General features: G+C 46.7%; 1 protein-coding gene across 2 annotated transcripts in view; it reads left to right on the forward strand.

Annotated features, from left to right (window-relative positions):
* Positions 1–19,202, forward strand: part of RPS6KA5 (ribosomal protein S6 kinase A5) — a 1,757,411-nt gene that overhangs the window by 1,418,446 nt on the left and 319,763 nt on the right. For both annotated transcript variants that reach the window (XM_069637449.1, XM_069637450.1), the window contains one exon: positions 1,198–1,368. In XM_069637449.1, coding sequence (XP_069493550.1) covers positions 1,198–1,368 — 171 coding nt within the window. The remainder of the gene's footprint in view (positions 1–1,197; positions 1,369–19,202) is intronic.

A 19,202-nucleotide genomic window follows, 5' to 3' on the forward strand; every position in this document is an offset into this window, starting at 1 on the left:
CTGTGTGCATAGAAGAGGGCGGCATTGGTTAAGTGGCTGGGATCTTTGGTCAGGTATTTGCAGTGTGACGAGGAGCACCAGTAGATCACTCCACTGCTCGTGAAGAGAGAGGGAAGCTAGTTCTATTGTGTCACTATGTAGGAGGGAGTTTTGGAGGCTGTGGGGAAAAGGTGAAGACTGTACACAGGCTGATGTCTTCCATACCTTGATTTGGCCCACTTAGTCATATTGACTATCATTGCTTGTTGGTTCATCTTGTGCATCCTCATGGTTACCACATTTTCAGAACTTATTTCATAAAAAAGGACTGTAACAAATGCCAACCAAATGGGAAGTATGTGGTGGGGGGGGGCTCCAAAGGTATGCAACTAACAGTTCCCTTAAACAGTCCAGCTCTATCCTCCAGATTTCCACAGCTGGAGCTTAATTCATCAGAGCTGCTATTGACGGATTGATCACTTGAATATTGGCGTCAGTCTTCAGTCACTCTGCCTTCCAAATTAGATTAGTTTGACTACCGTTTGATGTGACTGTAAAAGTGCTGCGTTTTAAAAATTAAGGAAAGGTCACTTCCCGCAGTTCTGGAGTTGTCTTACTTTGGGCTCCTTCAGGCTGTCAAAGGCCAGCATGGCATAACCAATTGTGTATGATTAAAAGTGATGGTAGGCCAGAAGCATGGTGGGTGAGCCAAAAAACATATGCGCGGGAGTGGTACACTTGCACCCTGGATTCTCTTCCCTTGTTTACCTGTATTCAAATGATTCATGTTCTCCCCGATTGTTCTGTGCTTCCAACCATCCCCCTCCCAACAACCAGAATTGCTACAGTATGTACTCACCCTATTACTTTGAAACATTACGCTTTTCTATTTTCCCATGTATCTATGCCTGATTGTTGAGTTCTTTTTAAGAGAACATTTGTTCTACTATTGTTAATGCATTGAATGTCGTTGCTAAGACATTTGGACAAATTAAAGCTTAAATCATTTTTTGTCGTTAAGCCACTGACTATTGAGACGGCTACTGGTACAAAAAGTAATGTAGCACTTACTTTGCAACATGCTAATCTTAAAATATATATAAACAATGTAGGCATATACTTCGATTCCTATATATTTTGGAAGGTACAAGATTATGAAAAGAATGAGATTGCGCGTGTTTTATTCGGGTGTCTATTTAACATTCTTTTTCTTTCCAGTTGCATTCATTTCTGGTGATGGAAATGCTAAAAGGGGGAGAGCTGCTTGAAAGAATTAAACAAAAGAAACACTTCAGTGAGGCCGAAGCCAGTAATATTATGCGCAAACTTGTTTCAGCTGTAAGTCATATGCACGATGTTGGAGTGGTACACAGAGACCTGAAACCTGAGGTACAGTAAATTAAAGTGTTTATTTTCGAATTGTTAATTCAGTTGGCCTTTTTGCTCAGTGAACTAGGCATGTTTTCAACTATTTCTAACCGTGTCTTAAAGCGTTAGTCTCTGAAAGCCACGAATACCGCCTTCATTGTAGCCTTTGTTGTAGCGTAACTTGCAACCTGGTTATGATCTCCTTAATGGAATAGGGGTACTCTTGGGGACTTTGGAGACTTGCAGCTTTGGAGTCTAAGCATATGGCTCCCCGCTAAGTTGTATATCAGATGGCAGCAAATATGTGTTCTCCATCATTTTTTGTCTTCGTCAGCACTGCTGAGTACTTATGCGGTTTTGTTCACCCTATATATGAAAGAGATAACTTCTTTAAATTTCACTTGATCGTTTTTAAACTGCTATTTTTTTTTTTTTGTAAAGTGTTTTATTAGTTTTTTGAGAAAATAACGAAACAATTCAAACTTTCAACTGTGGAAATAAGAAAGAATAAAGAAAAGAAAAGATAACATAAGAACAACAGAAACAACGACAGTCTACATGTGGCATTGCATATGGGGTATGAGGTGACAAATTAAAATAAAATTCTAGTGTTTCAGGAAGTGAGGGGGACAGTTTCAATTAATGTCTTCCCTGTGTTGGTGTTAGGAATCAGTTACTGTAGGACGCTGTAGTTCTTCAGGGAGGCTTGTAGTCTGCATTAAAGCGCATATCGCTCAGGAGGGCCTTCCAGGAGTCCAGAGTGCCGCTCGCGACTTCTCCGCTGGTTGTGATTCCGTCCTGCAAGGCCCTGGTTTCAGCAGTCGTCCATCTCGCCATTTCGTTCAACCACCGTGCATGCCTGGGGCCTGCTGGAGTCTTCCAGGCCATCGCTATGGTTCTTTTGACCAGTATGCATGAGATGTCCATCAGTTTCACCACATGTTTGAGTTTGCTTGGTCTAGGGTATGTTCCTAGTAGGCCTTCTCCGGGTGTCCAGTCGTACCTTTCCATTCCAGCTTCTAGGCAGGATTGTTTAGCTTTGGACCAGAGTGACATCACTTTAGTGCAGGTCCAGAACATGTGGATCATGTCTGCCTTGTCGTTCCCACACCATGGGCATGCCGGAGATACCTTCTTGTTGAATGAAGCAACCCTGTGGGGAGTCATATATGTCCGGTAGAGGACATTCAGCTGCATTTGTCCGAATCTGGAATTCCGCGACACTTTCTTGGGGTATATTAATGCTCTTTCCCATTCCTTATCGGTAAGTGGGGATTCAAGATCCGCTTCCCATCTCGCCTTCAGAGCCTGTCCTTTGGGGTTGGGTTTGTCGATAAGCTTGTTGTAAAGTCTGGAAATCGGTCTCCATCCATCTGAAAGGTCATGCATTTCCTGTAGTAGCGGGTCCGGGGTGGGTTCTTCTGGCCAGCTGTTCCACTGCTTCTTGGCGATCTGTTTAATCCTATGGTACCAGAGAAACTGGCCTTTGGATAGTCCTTCAATGTCTTGTAGCGACTCGAAGTGCCTAAATTCCCCTTCTGGGAACAAGTCTCCCCATGTGTATATGCCTGCTTCCTCCCATCTCCTGGGAGTGGGGAGTGGGGAGTTCCGCCTCCGTTTTGCACACATCCACCATTATGGGGTTATCTGGAGAGTACGGATGTTTCACTTGCCTTATGTGGCTGGTCCTGGCCCATATTTGCCTACCTAGCCTAACAACCAGCGGGGTTTCGGAGGGTAGCCGAGGAGGGTACCATAGAATTTCTTTGGGAATTAAGTTTGTGGGAGATTGCCTCAGTAGTCCCAATTCGGCCGATGGTTCGTCTGACAGCCACTTCGTGATGTGACTGAGCTGGGCAGCCAAATAGTAGAGCTGGAGATCTGGGAGTTTTATTCCTCCTTTATGTGGGAGAGACAGCGTGGCCAGTGTCAGTTTGTGCCTGCGGGGACCCCACAAAAAGTCTTTAATAATGGCCTCCAGTGTCTTGAAGAAGGGGCGAGCGGAAGTAGTGGCAAATGTTAACAAAAAAGTACAGGAATCGGGGAAGAATTATCATCTTAGCAATCGCCGCTCTGCCCACCATTGACAGTGGTAGTTTAGACCAAAATCTTATTGATCGCCGAAGGCTGGTTACCGCAACTTCTGTGTTGTGCTCGTGCGTGAGTTGTGGAGTGTGGCCCAAATTGATTCCTAGGTAGCGGAACTTTTCGAGTTGCCACTTTATCCCGATGGGCGGGAGGTCGTTTTCTGTAATGCCCCGTAGTCTGGCTAGGGGGAATGCAGAGGATTTGTGTCTGCTGAATTGTATTCCTGAGTATTTCGCATAATTGTCGAGTACCCCCAGTACTGTTGGTGCATTGACCTCGGGGTTCCTCAAGTATAGAAGTACATCGTCCGCATACAATATTATATTGTAGACATTGCCCACCTTAATGCCAGCATCAAAGAACTGTTGACGGAAATATATGGCTATCGGTTCCAGTCCCAGTATATACAGCATGGGCGAGAGTGGGCACCCCTGTCTCGTGCCTCTTTGTATTGCCCAGGATTCTGAGACAATTCTGCCTGTTTTAACCCTGGCCATTGGCGAGTTGTAAAGTACCTGGATCCATCTGATGAAGCCCCCACCAAAACCGAAGCTCCTTAAAACCTCCACTAACCACTCCCAATAGATGGAGTTAAAGGCCTTGATGGCGTCGAGTGACAATATCGCCAGGTCTTCTTCTTGGTCTTGGGTTTCGGCCATGATGTGTTGTAGCCTCCTTAGGTTGGCTGTAGTGTTGCGTCCTGGGACAAATCCATTTTGGTCTTCATGGATTATGGATCCTACCACTCTAGCGAGTCTGTTGGCTAGTATAGAGGTGAGAATCTTACTGTCATAATTTAGCATGGCCAAAGGTCGGTAGGAATCGCAATCGGTGGATGACTTGTGCGGCTTAAGCATGGGGATGATTATGGTCTCTTTCATGGTGTTGGGCAGGATACCATTTGTGTAGGCTTCCTGGTAAACTTCGTGCAGGATGGGGGTGAGAATGGATTCATACGTTTTGTAAAACTCAGGCAGGAGGCCATCACTGCCGGGGGCCTTGCCATTAGCGAGCAACCTGATGGCCACTTTCACATCATCAGGAGTAATTTCCAAGTCCAGCTCCTCTCTCTGCTCTCTGGATATTTGGGGGAGGCCTATCTCCTCCAGTGTTTCTATTAATTCTGCGGTGGGCAACTGGGATTCATGGGCGTACAATTTGGAATAGAATTTGGCGAAAGCTTCATTGATCTCCATTTGCGTCTTGTGTGATACACCTTCTTCATCCCTTATCTCCGTTGGTAGGTGTTTGGGGTGTTCTCGCTTGCAGAGCCAAGCAAGCAATCTACCCGGTTTGTCCGACTCTCTGTGGGATCTAGCGGTGTATGTTGCAAAGTCAAATTTCTCCAATCTGTCCCATGATTCCCGACATTTTTTACGGGCTGTTTTCAGGTTCTTCTCAATCTCCGGGGAGATGTCAGGGGTGGATTCCAGGCGTGTGATCTCTGATTCCTGTGCCTCAAGAGTCGACTTTAGTTGTCTACGGGTGCCTCCAGCTCTTGATATGATTTCTCCCCTGGTAACCACCTTCATGGCCTCCCACAATGTGGTCCAGGTGGACACTGATCCCTTGTTGATTTCTACGTATTCCTCTAGCCTCTCGGCGAGGTCCTCCCTGAACTCTGGGTCTTCTAATGCTGCGGTGGGCATCCTCCACATGGGGATCGGGGGTTTGGGTCCCCTTAGTTGCCATTGCATGACCAGCGGGGAGTGGTCGGAGATGGATCTCCCCAGGTATTCTGTGGATGTAGCCAATGGTGTCTGTTCCTTATCAACAAACAAATAGTCAATTCTTGTGTGGATGCTGTGTGGGGCTGAGTAGTGTGAGAAGATTCTAGCTGCTGGGTGTTGTACCCTCCATATGTCCACCAGGTTAAGTTGGCCGAGTATTTCCGTCAAGGTGCTGGATGCGGGATTGCTTGGTTGGGGAGGAGGGCGTGATCTGTCCATGACGCAGTTGAGGTCTCCCCCCCATATGAAGGTTCGATCTCGGTGGTGTGCCAGTTTGGCGCTCAACGCGCTCAGGTATGACGGGATTCCATGTTGTGGAAAGTATGTGTTAGTGAGGCAGATCGGGGTCTGTTCTATGGTGCCCCACATTGATACGTATCTTCCTTCCTTGTCGGAATCCCACCCTTGTAGCTGGAAGGGCACATTCGGGTTCACCCATATTAGCACACCTCTCGCATATTTGGAGTATGGAGACCCTCTCATTGTCCCTTCTCATCGGTCCGCTAATTTGGACATAGCGTCCTCCCTGAGATGGGTCTCTTGTAATATTGCAATCGAAACTTTCTTCCTCCTGAGGTAGGACTGTACGGTTTTTAAACTGCTATAGGGGAATATCTGATGTGGTTTTGGAAATGTAGGTCAAGTCTTCTTGCATACATTTCTTAATGTTTTGTATAGGAATTTCCATCCTGCCCTTCCATTTTGTCTTTCACCAAATGAGTTCTCAGATAGGAAAGTGTCATCATTGGTGTAAGGCTGTTCGAACTTCGCTATCATGCTTTTAGTGGCTCTTTTAACTGTTGCTACATAACTTTTGCTGACATTTAAGATGCTTTGAGCATTAATACTGCGCCTATTCCAAACATCTGGTTCCCTCTTGAACATACAATATGCTTGCATATAGTTGGCTGTAAGTTCCTTTAGTTGGAATTTAAGGGTGTATTTTCTGATATTAGAATCCACCTTAGGTGAAGTAACATAAGATTTGGTGCTGCCATTGTCAAATGATGGAACAATGTCATGTTTTGTGCCTCTAATTCCAGTTATACATAGGGAGAGTAATAGTAGGGCATGTAAAGACAAGATCAAGTCGGGCCGGAGTGTCTGAGCAGCCCAAACCCATAACCTACATCACATTGGAGAATTTAGAGCAGGGACCTCCTAGAGTGTTCCTGGGACTGTCTTTGGTAGATCAGCCATTTGCATTTAGGCTTTCACACTTAGCTCAACAGTTTTTAAATAGTAGTAATTACTGATCTCTAGTGACCATCCCAGGATTAAGGGACACCTATGTTGGGGAGATAGAGGTGGCAGCACCTAGAGAGACCCTTAACTCAATAAAAAACAACATTAAACTGTCTTTGAGAGTTGGTGTGTTCTTGAGGCCATCTGTGACACAAGGTTATTGGTAATAGATCTGATTTACCCTTGTTGGTACATACTCTGGAACATCAGGAATATCATGTATGGTTGGGGTCTCTGATACATTAAAGTTCGTTAACTACCTGCAACCCCTATGCCTCTAATTCTAGTACTGTAAAGCTTAAGGTTATCCATGAATTCGTTAAATCTAAGAAAGGAGAGATGGAGTCCTATTCTGTGTTCCATTTAAAACACATCAGTCTTAGAGTCCTTATTTTCCCTGCTCACATGTCTGTATTTTGTCCAAATGTTTAAGCTTCAAATTAATGACTTACCAACCACACCGACCCAGAGAACTGGTGTTGCTTTGTTACTGGCTGACTTGGATGGTATCTTACCAATCCAAAAGCAGTAATCCTTTACCTGGAATGGGGAATGCCTATCATTTTATGGCTTGCCCTGCAATGGTACGTCGCCAATACAATGGTTAAAGACTTGGAGTCCACAAAAGTGAGCTCCGGATTCTGCTTCTAATATTGATTACCCATGGTTCTGTGCCTGGTATTCAACAAACCAGATGGTGTCTCTCTAACTAGGGAAACTGCAGGTGAGGCAGTGGACAGCCACTACCATGCAATCTCATTTGATATCTTTCGCTGGTCACAACACAGGCTGTGGGTTGCACATAATTCTTGCCTGCTTCACCAACCCACCCAATTCTCAACCTTTTCAAAATCCTGAACAGGACGCTCCAGGAAACAGTTAAATGCTTTCTCAGCTTCATGTGATGCAATTATAGCAGTCATATCGTCACCATTATCACCCAAAACATAAATTATGCATTGTGACAATACACATCCGTATGCATTGGGGTGTGCCAGAAAGAAGGTTCGCAAATCTCCTCTATAGTGCCTTTATTCTTCAGCCAGGCGTCTGACTGCACTTGATGGGGACCTGGTGGTGGATTTGATTCTCCTTCTGGAATACACGAGAACCCTAAAAAAATAAGCACATGAAAAGCCATTATGCCTGACTTTTCTTTTGTAAGCAATTGGCAAAAGAAATTCAAAACCATATGGACTTTCCCTACATTTCCGAACACATTTTCGTGATGCCTTTGCCCAAAATATATGCCAGCAGTGATACTATGAAGCATCATGATGCATGTGCAGTGACCACAACATATTACAGTATTTTCTCACACTAATAAGACATTTTAATGCATGCTGTGCAAATATATACCTGTATCGCGACTTCATAGATACACACTCCTGGTGCCTGTGCCTAATAATGGCAGTATAAATACAAGCTTATAGTGGCAGTGCCTAATAATGACTGTATAAGAACGCACTGTGGTGTTGCGGTATGGTCGTGAACTCCTGCATGGTTCTGTGCGAATGCCCTTTTGCCATCATATTAATATAATAAGCCATTCTCATCCTTTTTGTTCCAAATATGCCAACATGTTACCCATTGAAACTATCTTGCTTTGAGGGCCAACAGCACGAGGCCCTTTTGTCATGTTCCGAGTCGGTAGACGTCTCTGGAACCGCTGGCATTCGAACTACCATGGCAGTACGGTTTGATTCCCAAAAGCACGTTGAGCGGTCTAGTTGTTGCAATGCTGTCCGCCGGCAGGTTTATCTTCCCTCCCCTTCCGGCGGACAGTGCATTGCAACCCTTGGCTTGGCGTTCCGTCTTTTCCTCTGTGGGAGGCTTCGCTAGTTTTCTCTGTTTCTGTACACACGGTACTCTGCTTTGTATCCCTCCTCTCTCCCGCTTCGGCGGTCTTTTTCTTTCTGTCCGTTTCCCTTGTTCATTTTCTTTTCTCTCTGCCTTGCCCTGGCCTTTCCGTTTTCCCTCTCCGCGTTCGTGTTTACTTACCTTCTTGCTTTGCCCCCTTCCAGTCTTGTTCCTTTTTCTGTTCGTCCCTCGCTCCTTGTTCCTACACGGCGGCGTCCAGTAATCTGGTCTTCCCAGTTGCTCATCCGAGATCGATCCACATTCTACCAAGGGGTTTTTTGTGCCTAAGGGCTTTTTCCCCTGTTCCGGCTGTTCCGGAAGGGGGCCCCTGGCTTGTTGTCCTCAACTCTCATGGTGGCTTCATTCCGTGACAAGCCACACCTACAAATAAAAAAAAAAGAGTATATGGGAAGGAAGGCTACAGAAATTACAGCAGGAGGAATCGGATTCAGGTGGGGAGGAGGGTGATTCTGCTCAAACCACCAATAAGGGCGGCAACGCTGACACCTTCCTTCCTTCCATTACACAACATCTCCCTCCCTCTCTCCTCGACCAGCATCGGCGTGGGGTCTACAATGCACAGCATTCACATGTGCGCACGCACACAACAGACACCCTTGCATGCAAGCATCGTTTTTTTAAACTTCTAGCGCTGCTCCATCCCACGTCAAACTAGTTGCACACCAGATCCTTCCACATTGGGCTGATCAGGAATACACGCCAGCACCCTAAATGTTGCACCCCAAGGACCCTCAATCATGGGTTGGCTGATCTCTCCAACAGGACTAGGTCATCACCTACCCTGACAACCTCCTTATGTCCTCGTTGCATTCGGAGCACGGAGGACAGCCCAGTTGTGTAGGACAATGATACCAGTAGACCTAGTAAAAAGACGTCCGTCCGTTGCGGTGGACAGAAGTATTTTTACTAAGACTATTAGAGTTACGTTGTGTAGCAATGCAAAGATTATCTGGCACACATTCCACGAGCCCAGAAAGAAATTGACAGGTATGCATTGTTTTAGGTTACTGTTTGCTTCTCAAAACATGCTCTCAAGTCAATCTAATCCCTTACATATACTCTCCATACATGGTAATTGCCCTTTTAAAGGTGCTGAAGTGTGTGCAATGTAGTTTTTGAATGTATAGCAATACTATTAGAAATATTAAAAGTACTTCCCATCATGCCGATGCACAGAAGTCCTATGTATAATAGTATTATTGTTCTGTAAGCCAAACACAGGAATGACCACCCCTTTAAAGCACAATTTTAACAAAAAGGAAAACGAGTAAATCCCAAATGAGGCAGCACAAAAGGGGCGAGGGAGGGAAATACATCTGTGCACCAAGCACAAGGGAAACACAATTGCTTTAAAGTACCATTCAGCAAATCTGTCCCCAGTTTAAACCGTTCTAACGGCCCTTCCAAAATGTCAGCTGCTTTAACACAGCTTTCAGCAGGATTGACTTGTTATGCATGGGGGAAGTAGATGACTGACACAAGGACCCCCTCCCTTGTATACATTTTAATTTCTCTGGCAGTAAGCAAAGCTCGCTGCAGCTGTCCCTTAAAAGGAGCAGAAACTGTATCACTTTTCAACACATACATTATTGTACCCACCTAGGCTCTGCTACAGGCGTGTTTGTTCTCATCAAGCCATCTTCAAGTTCTAGTATGTCGGATGAGGTGGGCAGAAGACATGATTTGTGGCGGACCACTGCAAGAGGACTTTGTAGATTCCCCTGCCCTCAGGCTCTCTGGGTCCTAGCAGTTTGGAATTGTCAAGCATGGTTCGACTTCCCTTATCCACATCAGAATTACAAACGCACTCCTATTTCTAGTAGCCATCTTGAAAGCATTTATTTAAAAGAATCTTCAACGTCACCAGAAAAGAAACAAACAAAGGTGTTAGCAATGTCCCAAGAGAAGAAATCTCTGCATAAGAGTCAGGGCACTGGGAGAACCTGCAGAACAAGACAGCTGAGGCAATGTAGCAAACGTGAACGTACAACAGGAGGGCAAATGAATGGTCAAGAAAAAATTACGACCATGGCAAAATGGTTTAAAGCAGGGTGGAGAATGCAATGATAAACCAGAATTCTGCTGATGTGCCGACCATTTCCATTGGGAACTATTGTCCCCCACTGCCTGCTCCGTATCCAATGCTGCATGCATAATGTCTTTCGCTCATCCCCATGTTTCCCCCATGCCATTCCTTGCACATTATCCATCACACACCACGGTTCCTCAGGGCATCTTCGAACCTATATCTTACCCAAGAGCACCACTACTGAGATATCGCCATGGCCACACAAGATGGATGCTCCCAGTTGCCCAGCGGGACCTTCACTAACCTCCTTGCACTAATCGTCTCAACCTCTTATGTTCAAACACACTACATACACACCAACTAAGCCCCTCACACATGCCAAATGAATAACCCTCACATCAAACAACGAAATGGTACACCTCTAAATAAACTTTCGGAACATTGTCATGGCCAATGCATCCTAGCACGATGGGCATTTGAGGCTCCTCTCCGGACACACATGCCTTTATGCTGTCAACACAGGACACTGTGAACCGATCTTCACACAAAACTCTGTATACCTTCCGTCTGCACACCAACACAATCACAGAGCTGTCTTGCACTTTTGCTCTCTCGCCACCAGCCTAACCCATCCCCTCTCTTTTTTTCATATTCACACAACTACTAGTCCCAATAACATAACCTAACACAGCAGCTCCTTTGAACTGACACAGCGGTTACTTTCCACTGTAAGAGAGGCGTTTTTTGATTGAAAATATCAGTAAAAAGTGAATACACTTGCATGTACCCTTTAGTGTTGACATATGTGACTCGTGCAGTGCATTGCGTGGTTGATTTAGAATTCCCTGGTGCCCTGAAGGACACTGAGGAGAGAAAATGACTTCAAACAGAATACATCAAAACAGCCCCCTCTGACGCAGCACAATGGCCCGTTGCAAGGCATGCTGTAGCCACATAGCGCCTCAATGGCAACACGAAGGCCCCCTCTGCAACATACCCAAATGGGACCTTTCACATTGTAGCGCAGGGCTCGTTTGTTTCTGTGTTAACAACCAAACCTCTTGGTAGATGCCCCAAATGAGACTGCCATAACATTGACTGTCAATTCCTAGTTACTACAGTGAGGTATTTGTTTTCGTCTTGTGTTTGTCAAGTTTTGCTTTCCAGTTTTGCTTTTGCTTTCCAGGGAATTAATTGTCTGGCCTAATGGATTCTTTCTTCCCACGGATTTGTCATCTATATTGTATTCCAAGTGCACCTGGGACTCACCTCAGCTATGCGTGTACTCCGCCAGATGCATCTACGCACCCTGCATCTGACATGACATCAGTGCCAGCATGGATCAATGCCCTGTAACCCCAGTTCCTCTTTTCTATGCACTCTGTTTTGTTTCAGGAACAGTTAGTTTTTCATCAAGAAAATGCCCAACCCTGCTGAGGCCTCAGGTTTTAAACCTTGCGTGGATTGCAGCCAGAAAAAGATGGTGTCCAATCCCCACAGGATTTGTCTCCACTCCCTGTGGGAGAAGCACTATACCCAGGAGTGCAACTTGTTCCACATGAATCTCGAGGCTCTGTGGGAAATGGCGGCAAAGCTCTTCTAGGAGAGGAGTGCACTGGCGCTCATTCGAGGTTGCACGGCACAGAGCGCCGGACCACGGACAAGTCGCCCGCGCATTAAGATAAAAAGCAGTACAGCAAGAGTTCTTCACACCACCATTCTTTATCTTCTGAGAGGAGGCATCGGTTGAAAGATTCCCCTCTTGCCTGATGTTAGAGGTTAATTCACAGTTTGTTTTTCTGACTGTTGCCTTAATGTTTGCTTCATATGCCTCAACGGTTTGTTTCCTCCGCGTTTTACGTTATTTGATACAGGTGACATAAGCGGCATGACATCACACTCGGCTGATGACGTCATCACGTCCACAAAGTTACAGGGTCGCGTTTGTTTTCTGCGGTGGCCTTTAAAAACACACCTCATGCTGGTAACATAATTTAGATCGGCTGTACAATTGGAGGTTGTTCTGTTTCTGAAGTAGGTGTGGTTTACCCTCTCATGCTTAAGTATGTGACTTGGGGTTAAATGTTTGTTATAGCATGAGCCCTTAGTTGCCAACACAATCGTTTCCAGTCTGTAGGTGCTCATCCAGTCCTATTTCATTCTCTGCATTCTGGGAGTTGCAGTCACATTGCCCATCAATGTATCTCTTGCTTTCACTTACTCCAGAAGTGCTCATCACTGGTTTTCACTTTGTTCATGATTTCACATTACTTTCTTTTCACGTGTGCATTGTTTGGATACACTTTGCATATCTTTCTTTTAGTTCGATATTCAATAATGCTGTTTGTAACTCAAAAGCACTTTGCAGCTTGTTTGGTATTCAAAATTCTTCCACTCAGTCTCCAGACCCATTCATTATAAGTTTTCATACGATCAGCATTTTCCTCTGCCCATATCCAGCCCCTGGAGTGCCCCGGCGAGTGTTCCCTCTGTCACTCACTGGTGTATGGCCCGTCCTTCGAGTGCCTTCGGTTTCTTCTCCGGCTTTCTCTCACTCTCCTTTCACTCATCGGGAGCTCTGACGAGCAGTGCTTGCCTCTTCCAAACCTTGTTGCTCCGGTCGGCGATACACTGGAACCTTCTGTATCCCACAGTTCCTACTGTGGAGACATGGCATAAGGAACTGCAGGGCTCTCAACTCTATCCCGGCCTGCCCTGGCCTCAGCGTCTTCCTCACACTTCTGCAGCGGTCTGCATCCTTTTCACCGGGCCCTCTCCGACCTGCTCCATGTCGGGTTGCGGTCTCGTTCTCCCAAGACGTGTTTCTCCTCTGCTTTCACCGGTCTCTCCTTGTAAGCCCCTCTAGCCACTCAATTGACTGCAGGTGCAAGTCCTTTGCCTGGCCATAGTTACCTTTACTAATGGAACATTCCTGACCTTGTGTAGTGGTGCTCCATAGGCCTCTTCCTTGTCTAAGTACCAAAGTGGTGTGCATGAATGGAAGTCTATGTAACTTCCAGTTGCTTTTTCCTCGGCCCAGTCTTAAAGGAATATGAAGGTGGGACAGTCCGTGTGTGTGAAAGAGGGAAAGACTGAATAGAAGGGAGCATAATTCCTTGTTGTTTCTGCCCTATCTTGTTATGGCTCAGACACTTCTCTGTATTAACAAAAAGAGGATGGTGTGGTTTTAACCTTTCAATATAAGAAGATATCCTCCTAGTTGAACCTCTTCCTTGTCGACTGATGGTATTTCTGAGGCTCAATTTGAAAGGAAGAAAAGGAAGGGTTGTGATAGTACCATGTAAAGGCTTCTGGGACTGAAGGTTCCTTATGAAATGGGAAGGGGGAATACCGTGTGTTAGGCAGAAACCTGTGCAGTTCCCTTAGGGACCACAGCAAAAGGCTTAAGATTACAGGTGTTGGCAGTAAACCCAATTGGTAGCAGTCTGTACCACCCAGATTTACCTGGTAGCTGTGGCTGAGCAGCCAGACTTGTGTCAAGAAGAGTTAGACAGTATATAGAGTATACAAGATAGGTACCAGAATACAGTAGCACAAGTAAACACTGACCAGAGCTTTGGTATCAAAGTATATAAATATTTAAAGACACACTTATAGAAACACTCCAGCACTATTATTGTAAGCAAGTTCAAAACAGTCACTATTAATATATGTACATCCCTTATTCCTTATTAGACCAGTCTTAGTTAACACCACTTATTTTCAGACAGAGGTGAGCGCTTAACTGAAGATGGCACTCCAATAAGTTATCAAAGAAGGGAGGGAAAAGGCAGAAATTAGAAAAGCACACAAGACTAATACTTTGGAAGCACCCAGCAAGGCAGGAAAGTCAAAGTCTACTTGTGAGCAAAAAGTTCAGAGGCCAGGCTTCCTCTTAGAGAGAGCTGAGCACCAATGCGCCCAAGATCACGCAGTTTAAGAGGCTCGAAAAAGCCTTGCAGGGAGTTCAAAAAGGAATTAGTTCAACTCAGAAAAGTTCAGTTAGCCAGCCTAGGGTCAGCCCAGGTAGTAAATCGAGGATTTAATAGACACCTCGTACAGACTGTTGCAAGGGAGGCTAGGCGGACACAGTATCTTTAAAATGGAGAGGATCCTCCAGCGGGGGCAGTTGTTCCTGGCAGGGGGTGCAAGTCGCAGCGGCGTCCAGAGGAAGAGAAGAGCTCGGCGTGGAGGGAAGCTGAAGGTCGTTGCACTGCCAGGGAAGAAACCAGCCGCGGAGTTCTCCGGTTAAAAGGTACTACCCTTTTATTCGCGGGAGTGGTAAATCGTGGTATCCCGGTTGCCGGGGTGCTTGGCACAGGCAAGGCGGCCACGAGATGATCCGGGAAGGCGAAAAGACGGGCAAACTGGTTATCCCCACCAGTCAAAGGAAGAAGACTCCTCGGATGAAGATCTTCTCTGTCGTCGGGAAAAGTGGTGAGATGGTTGAGCAGGGCTCCACCGGTGGTGTCGTTGTTGCAGGTCGGCTCAGCTTCTCCCTCCTTGGATTCTTTAGGTCCTGTGGCGACGTCTCAAGTTCCAGTCCCCAAAGCCCTGCTTTTATGCAGAAAACACCCATTCATCAGTCCTAGCTGTCACTCAAACATGCTAAGTGGTGAGCCGGGCGGCTCACCACTGGGCCAATCACACAAGAGTGCGACTTGAGTTGCCGAGGCAACTCAGTCCAGGGTGCCTAAACCCCCCTCCCACACATCCTGTAGACCCAGACAGAGTGGCACCACTTTTGGAGGCTTCTGTGTAGAAGCCTGCCAAAAAGTGGAACAAAGGGCTCGGCTTGGGTTGGAGTTACAGAGGCGAACACAAACGCCATTTTAAAACCGAGTTCTGACAAAAAGACCCAACCGGGGAATAAATATTAAATAAATAACTCGGCGGTATCTTTAACATTGCACCAAAAAGTGGTGCGTTTAAAATGAATTGGAGAATCCCATAGAAAATATTCCAGTGGAATATTTCGCGTGGTAACCACTGCCACCAGCCAGAAACTCGACGAGGGGGGACTGCGCAGTGCCCCCGCGAAAAACAGACCCAGGGGTAATCTAATTACCCCTACCAGTACTTCCACAATATGATGGTTTGTACTGGTTCTGTTCACAATTTAAGACTAGTAAAGTCAATGGTGACTTTACATGCCCTGGGAGACAGTAGTCAGTCCCAGGGTATGGAGTCTATGTTTGGGGGTCACTATGACACCCCTGTGTTACTGCACTGAGTGTGCTGTGTAACACACTTACCAAAAACCACATGAAACCCCATGGAGTAAAAGACCCCATAGCCCATAAACACATTACAAAGTCAAAGGATATCTCAAATCATGTCTAAGAGTGGGAGAAAAAGAGTCCCACTCTTAGCAGGTGAAAAAAATAAACCCCAAAAATCCAGCAAAGCTGCTGGGGGACTCACTAGGTTTGGGAAATTAGCCTTAACAGAGAATTCTCCATAACACCGTGTCTCACCCAAGGACATCCTCTGTTCCCCAAATCTCCTATGCCTAGGTGATCCTCCCTCACAGATCCACATCCAGGGCCAGGATCCAAAAGCAATGGGCTTTCCCTGGCCAGCGGAGCAGAGGATGTCAGGGAGAAGAAAGTGAGGACACCCTCAGGTTTTTCACAGCAGTGGGATGTGTGGGTTGTGGGAAGGCTAGAAGCCAAGTGGTATGTGTCACTCATGGCTAAGAACATCTGGCTTCGCTCACAATGTGCAGGCCAAGTGTTTTAGAGCAAAGAACAATGACTCATTACAGAGGTTTCAATCTTCCAAAGTGGCTGCCAAGTCTTTAGGCTTCGGTGTGCAACAGCCCACTGCACCGTCCATCAGGAATCGTGGTTTTCACCCCTATAGTCCCGCCGGGTCTGGTTTCCCCAGGAGGGCAGCAAGGCTGATACTTCCCTACGGGCAGATGTACCCCTAAAGGTGACCCGAAAGCAGTCAGTGTCCCTGCAGCCTCCCAGGGTGCAAAGCTCCTGTCAATCCTTCTACCATGATTCTTCCAGGAGGGTGGAGGGATTTGCCTATTCAGCTCAGAGTGATCTTGGACCAGGCCCAATGCTTAAGCCTTACAACAGGGTTACTGTCTCCCTTTCAACATCCTCAGCCCACCTCACCCACACCCCCACCTTTCCTCTGGAACCCATTCTCGTGGAGAAGGTCAGTCTGCTTCTCTCAAAGGGGGTGGTAGAATGGGTACCACATTCAAACAGAGCAAGGGATGGTTCTAGACTTATTTTCTGGTGCAGAAGGAGGATGGCAACGTGTGCCCGATGCTGGGTCTGAGATAGCTGAATTTGTACCTATAAGAGGGAAAATAGAAGATGGTAACTCTGGCCCAGATTCTCCAAGTTCTCGATCTGCAGGACCTGTGTCACTGACCTTCAGGATGCATACTTACACATGCTTATTTATCTGAAGCAAAGGAAGTACTTGAGGTTTGTTGTGGGCCAATCTCACTACCAGTTCAAAGTCCTGCCTTTCGGCATGTCTTAGGCACCCTTCGTTTTCACCAAACTGCTGGCAGTGGTGGCGACTTGCCTTTAGGATTGAGCGCATTACATCCAAGCTTGCTCCCTGGAAGATGCATCCGCATATTTGTTCTGCAGTCTCTTGCACAGCTTGTGCTTTCCCCTGAACCTCCAAAGTCTCAGGTTTTGCCATCTGTCACTCCGATTAATTGTGGTGTTCTTGGACACTCACCTGAGCAGTGCCTTCTCGAGTGGCGAACATTTCTCGGATGGCACATGTCTTTAAATCAGTCAAGTTCAATCCTCAGCCTTAATGCGCCTTTTGATTCCAATGGCGCCTTCTTGGTCTAGTGGCCTCCTGAATTCTGGCGGTTCCTGAGACCACCTACATATGAGGTTGCTTCAGTATCCGCCTCCCTTGCCACTGTTCGTGATTTCAGGGGCACATGTCAGACAGTCTGCAGTTGTCTGGTCGTGTGGCTCAGGAGCTTGCGTGGTAGTCCCTGAGAGACAACCTATTGATAGGTACATTGTTCCACCAACCATGGCCACAGGTAATGGTGGGCACTGCATCCTTGACTGGTTGGGGCGATCACCTATCTAATCTGGCGGTAATCAGGCTGTAGTTTCATTTAGAGTCTTGGGAGCACAAACGTTTGCTGTAGTTGAGAGCGATCAGTCTGGTCCTTTTTGTCTGTCATCCCCCTGTGAAATGCAAGACCGTGCTAGTCCTTGACGGACTACATAGTGACTATGCATTACCTCAACAAGCAGGGTTATGTGGGGTCCTTGCCACCATGCAGTGAAGCAATGAAACTATGGTTCTGGGCACTGGACAGCAACCGTCTCTCTCTCTCTCTCTCTGTTACGCTCCCCTGGACCCCACAGGGGTGTCGATCGGACCCGGACAGCTGCGGTCTCCTTCAACGTGATGTGTAGTGCAGAGATGACTGTCTGGACTGGCCCGCCTAGTCTTGTCTGCTGGACCCGAAGAAGTATTTTCCTGCAAGTGGAGACCGGGATTAACCACCTGTGGGTTTTAATGATGGCCTCCCAACTGTTCTTGCTCTCCCCCACTAATCACCTCCGATCTGCCCTTAGTAACCTCACCTTATGTTCGTAAAAGATGAGCTCTCCATCCTGCGTGTCTTGCAGGGGCGTGTAGATACCAGTTACTTCAATGGTTTGAAGGCGTTGGGAGAGTTCCGGTAAGTATTGACTCTGAAGTTCCTGGCGGGATTGGTAAGTATCAAGTTCAAAGAGTTCAATGTGCCCGATGTTCACTCTTGTCCCCTTCCTTCCTTAAGTCGCAACTGAGTTTGTGAGAAGGTCTCGTAGCTGCTGCTGGCGTTCAGGTAAGAGTCTGTGTTACCCAACGCTGTCCGGTAACTATTGCATGCGTTAATGTGTTGTTTTTCTCCCTCTTTACAGATGCGGCATATGAAAATGTGGAGAGTTATGGAATAATACCGCCGGTGGTAAATCAGGTAAGTCTATGGTGGTAAGAGGTTGTATTTGTTGATTCCCTTGGCTCACCTTGTTTTTTCTTGTGTCCCCTAGGTGCCGGATTACGGCGAAGAAATGATGGAGACAGTGCCGGATCGAAAGATCCTGTGAGAACTGGTGAGTATGGCGCTGTTCTGCTGGCGAAGCGACACGTGCAGGACTGATGTACTTTCCAGGTCCGGAGATGAAATGGTTTCAGAATTAGGTGAGGAATTTGAAATAAGTTCGTTTTCTAACCTTGTCCTTTTCTTCTTCTTTATTCTAGGAGCTCTGGATTCGAGGCGGGCGTGGCAGAAGACTGGATGCTGGCTGCAGGCACGGTGAGCGTCACGCTGCTGGATGCAGAATAACGCGAAGCATGTGCTGCTGTTCGGGTGTGGTTTAAATAGCCTCCAAAGTAGTTCCAGGTAAGAAGTTCCCTAGAGCCACGCCCGAGTCGAAAATAGTCCCTGTAACAAAATAGTCCCATCCAGGCCTCATGTAGGCTTGGACTCTTTTGCACCATGTTCTGCATCAGGTAAGTAAAGTCTATGAGCCTGGCGCCTATGGCGCCAGCACTGATTTCTATGATGAGCCTGGCGCCAGGACTGAACCCAGACAGCCCCTAGCCGTGGCTGCTGAGGTTTAAAAAAATGTCTGGATGCCTGCTCCCGGAGCTGAGGGCTTTGGTCCTGATACCCGGGGTAGGCATCATGACACTCTCTCTGAATGGGAGCTCTGTCTAGAAGTTCTGGCGATTTCCTCCCGCTGGCGAACCCCTCAAGTTGTTGTCTTCGCTTCCAGTATGAACAGAAGTGCGATTTGTTATGGTCCAGAGAATTTCTCAACAGGGAGCTCTGCGGATGCACTGGTGGTCGAGTGGACGTTTGTGTGCCTACAGATCTGTCATTCTGC

Source organism: Ambystoma mexicanum, chromosome 14 (assembly GCF_040938575.1).
Source record: "Ambystoma mexicanum isolate Mex_15411 chromosome 14, UKY_AmexF1_1, whole genome shotgun sequence".
NCBI lineage: Eukaryota > Metazoa > Chordata > Amphibia > Caudata > Ambystomatidae > Ambystoma > Ambystoma mexicanum.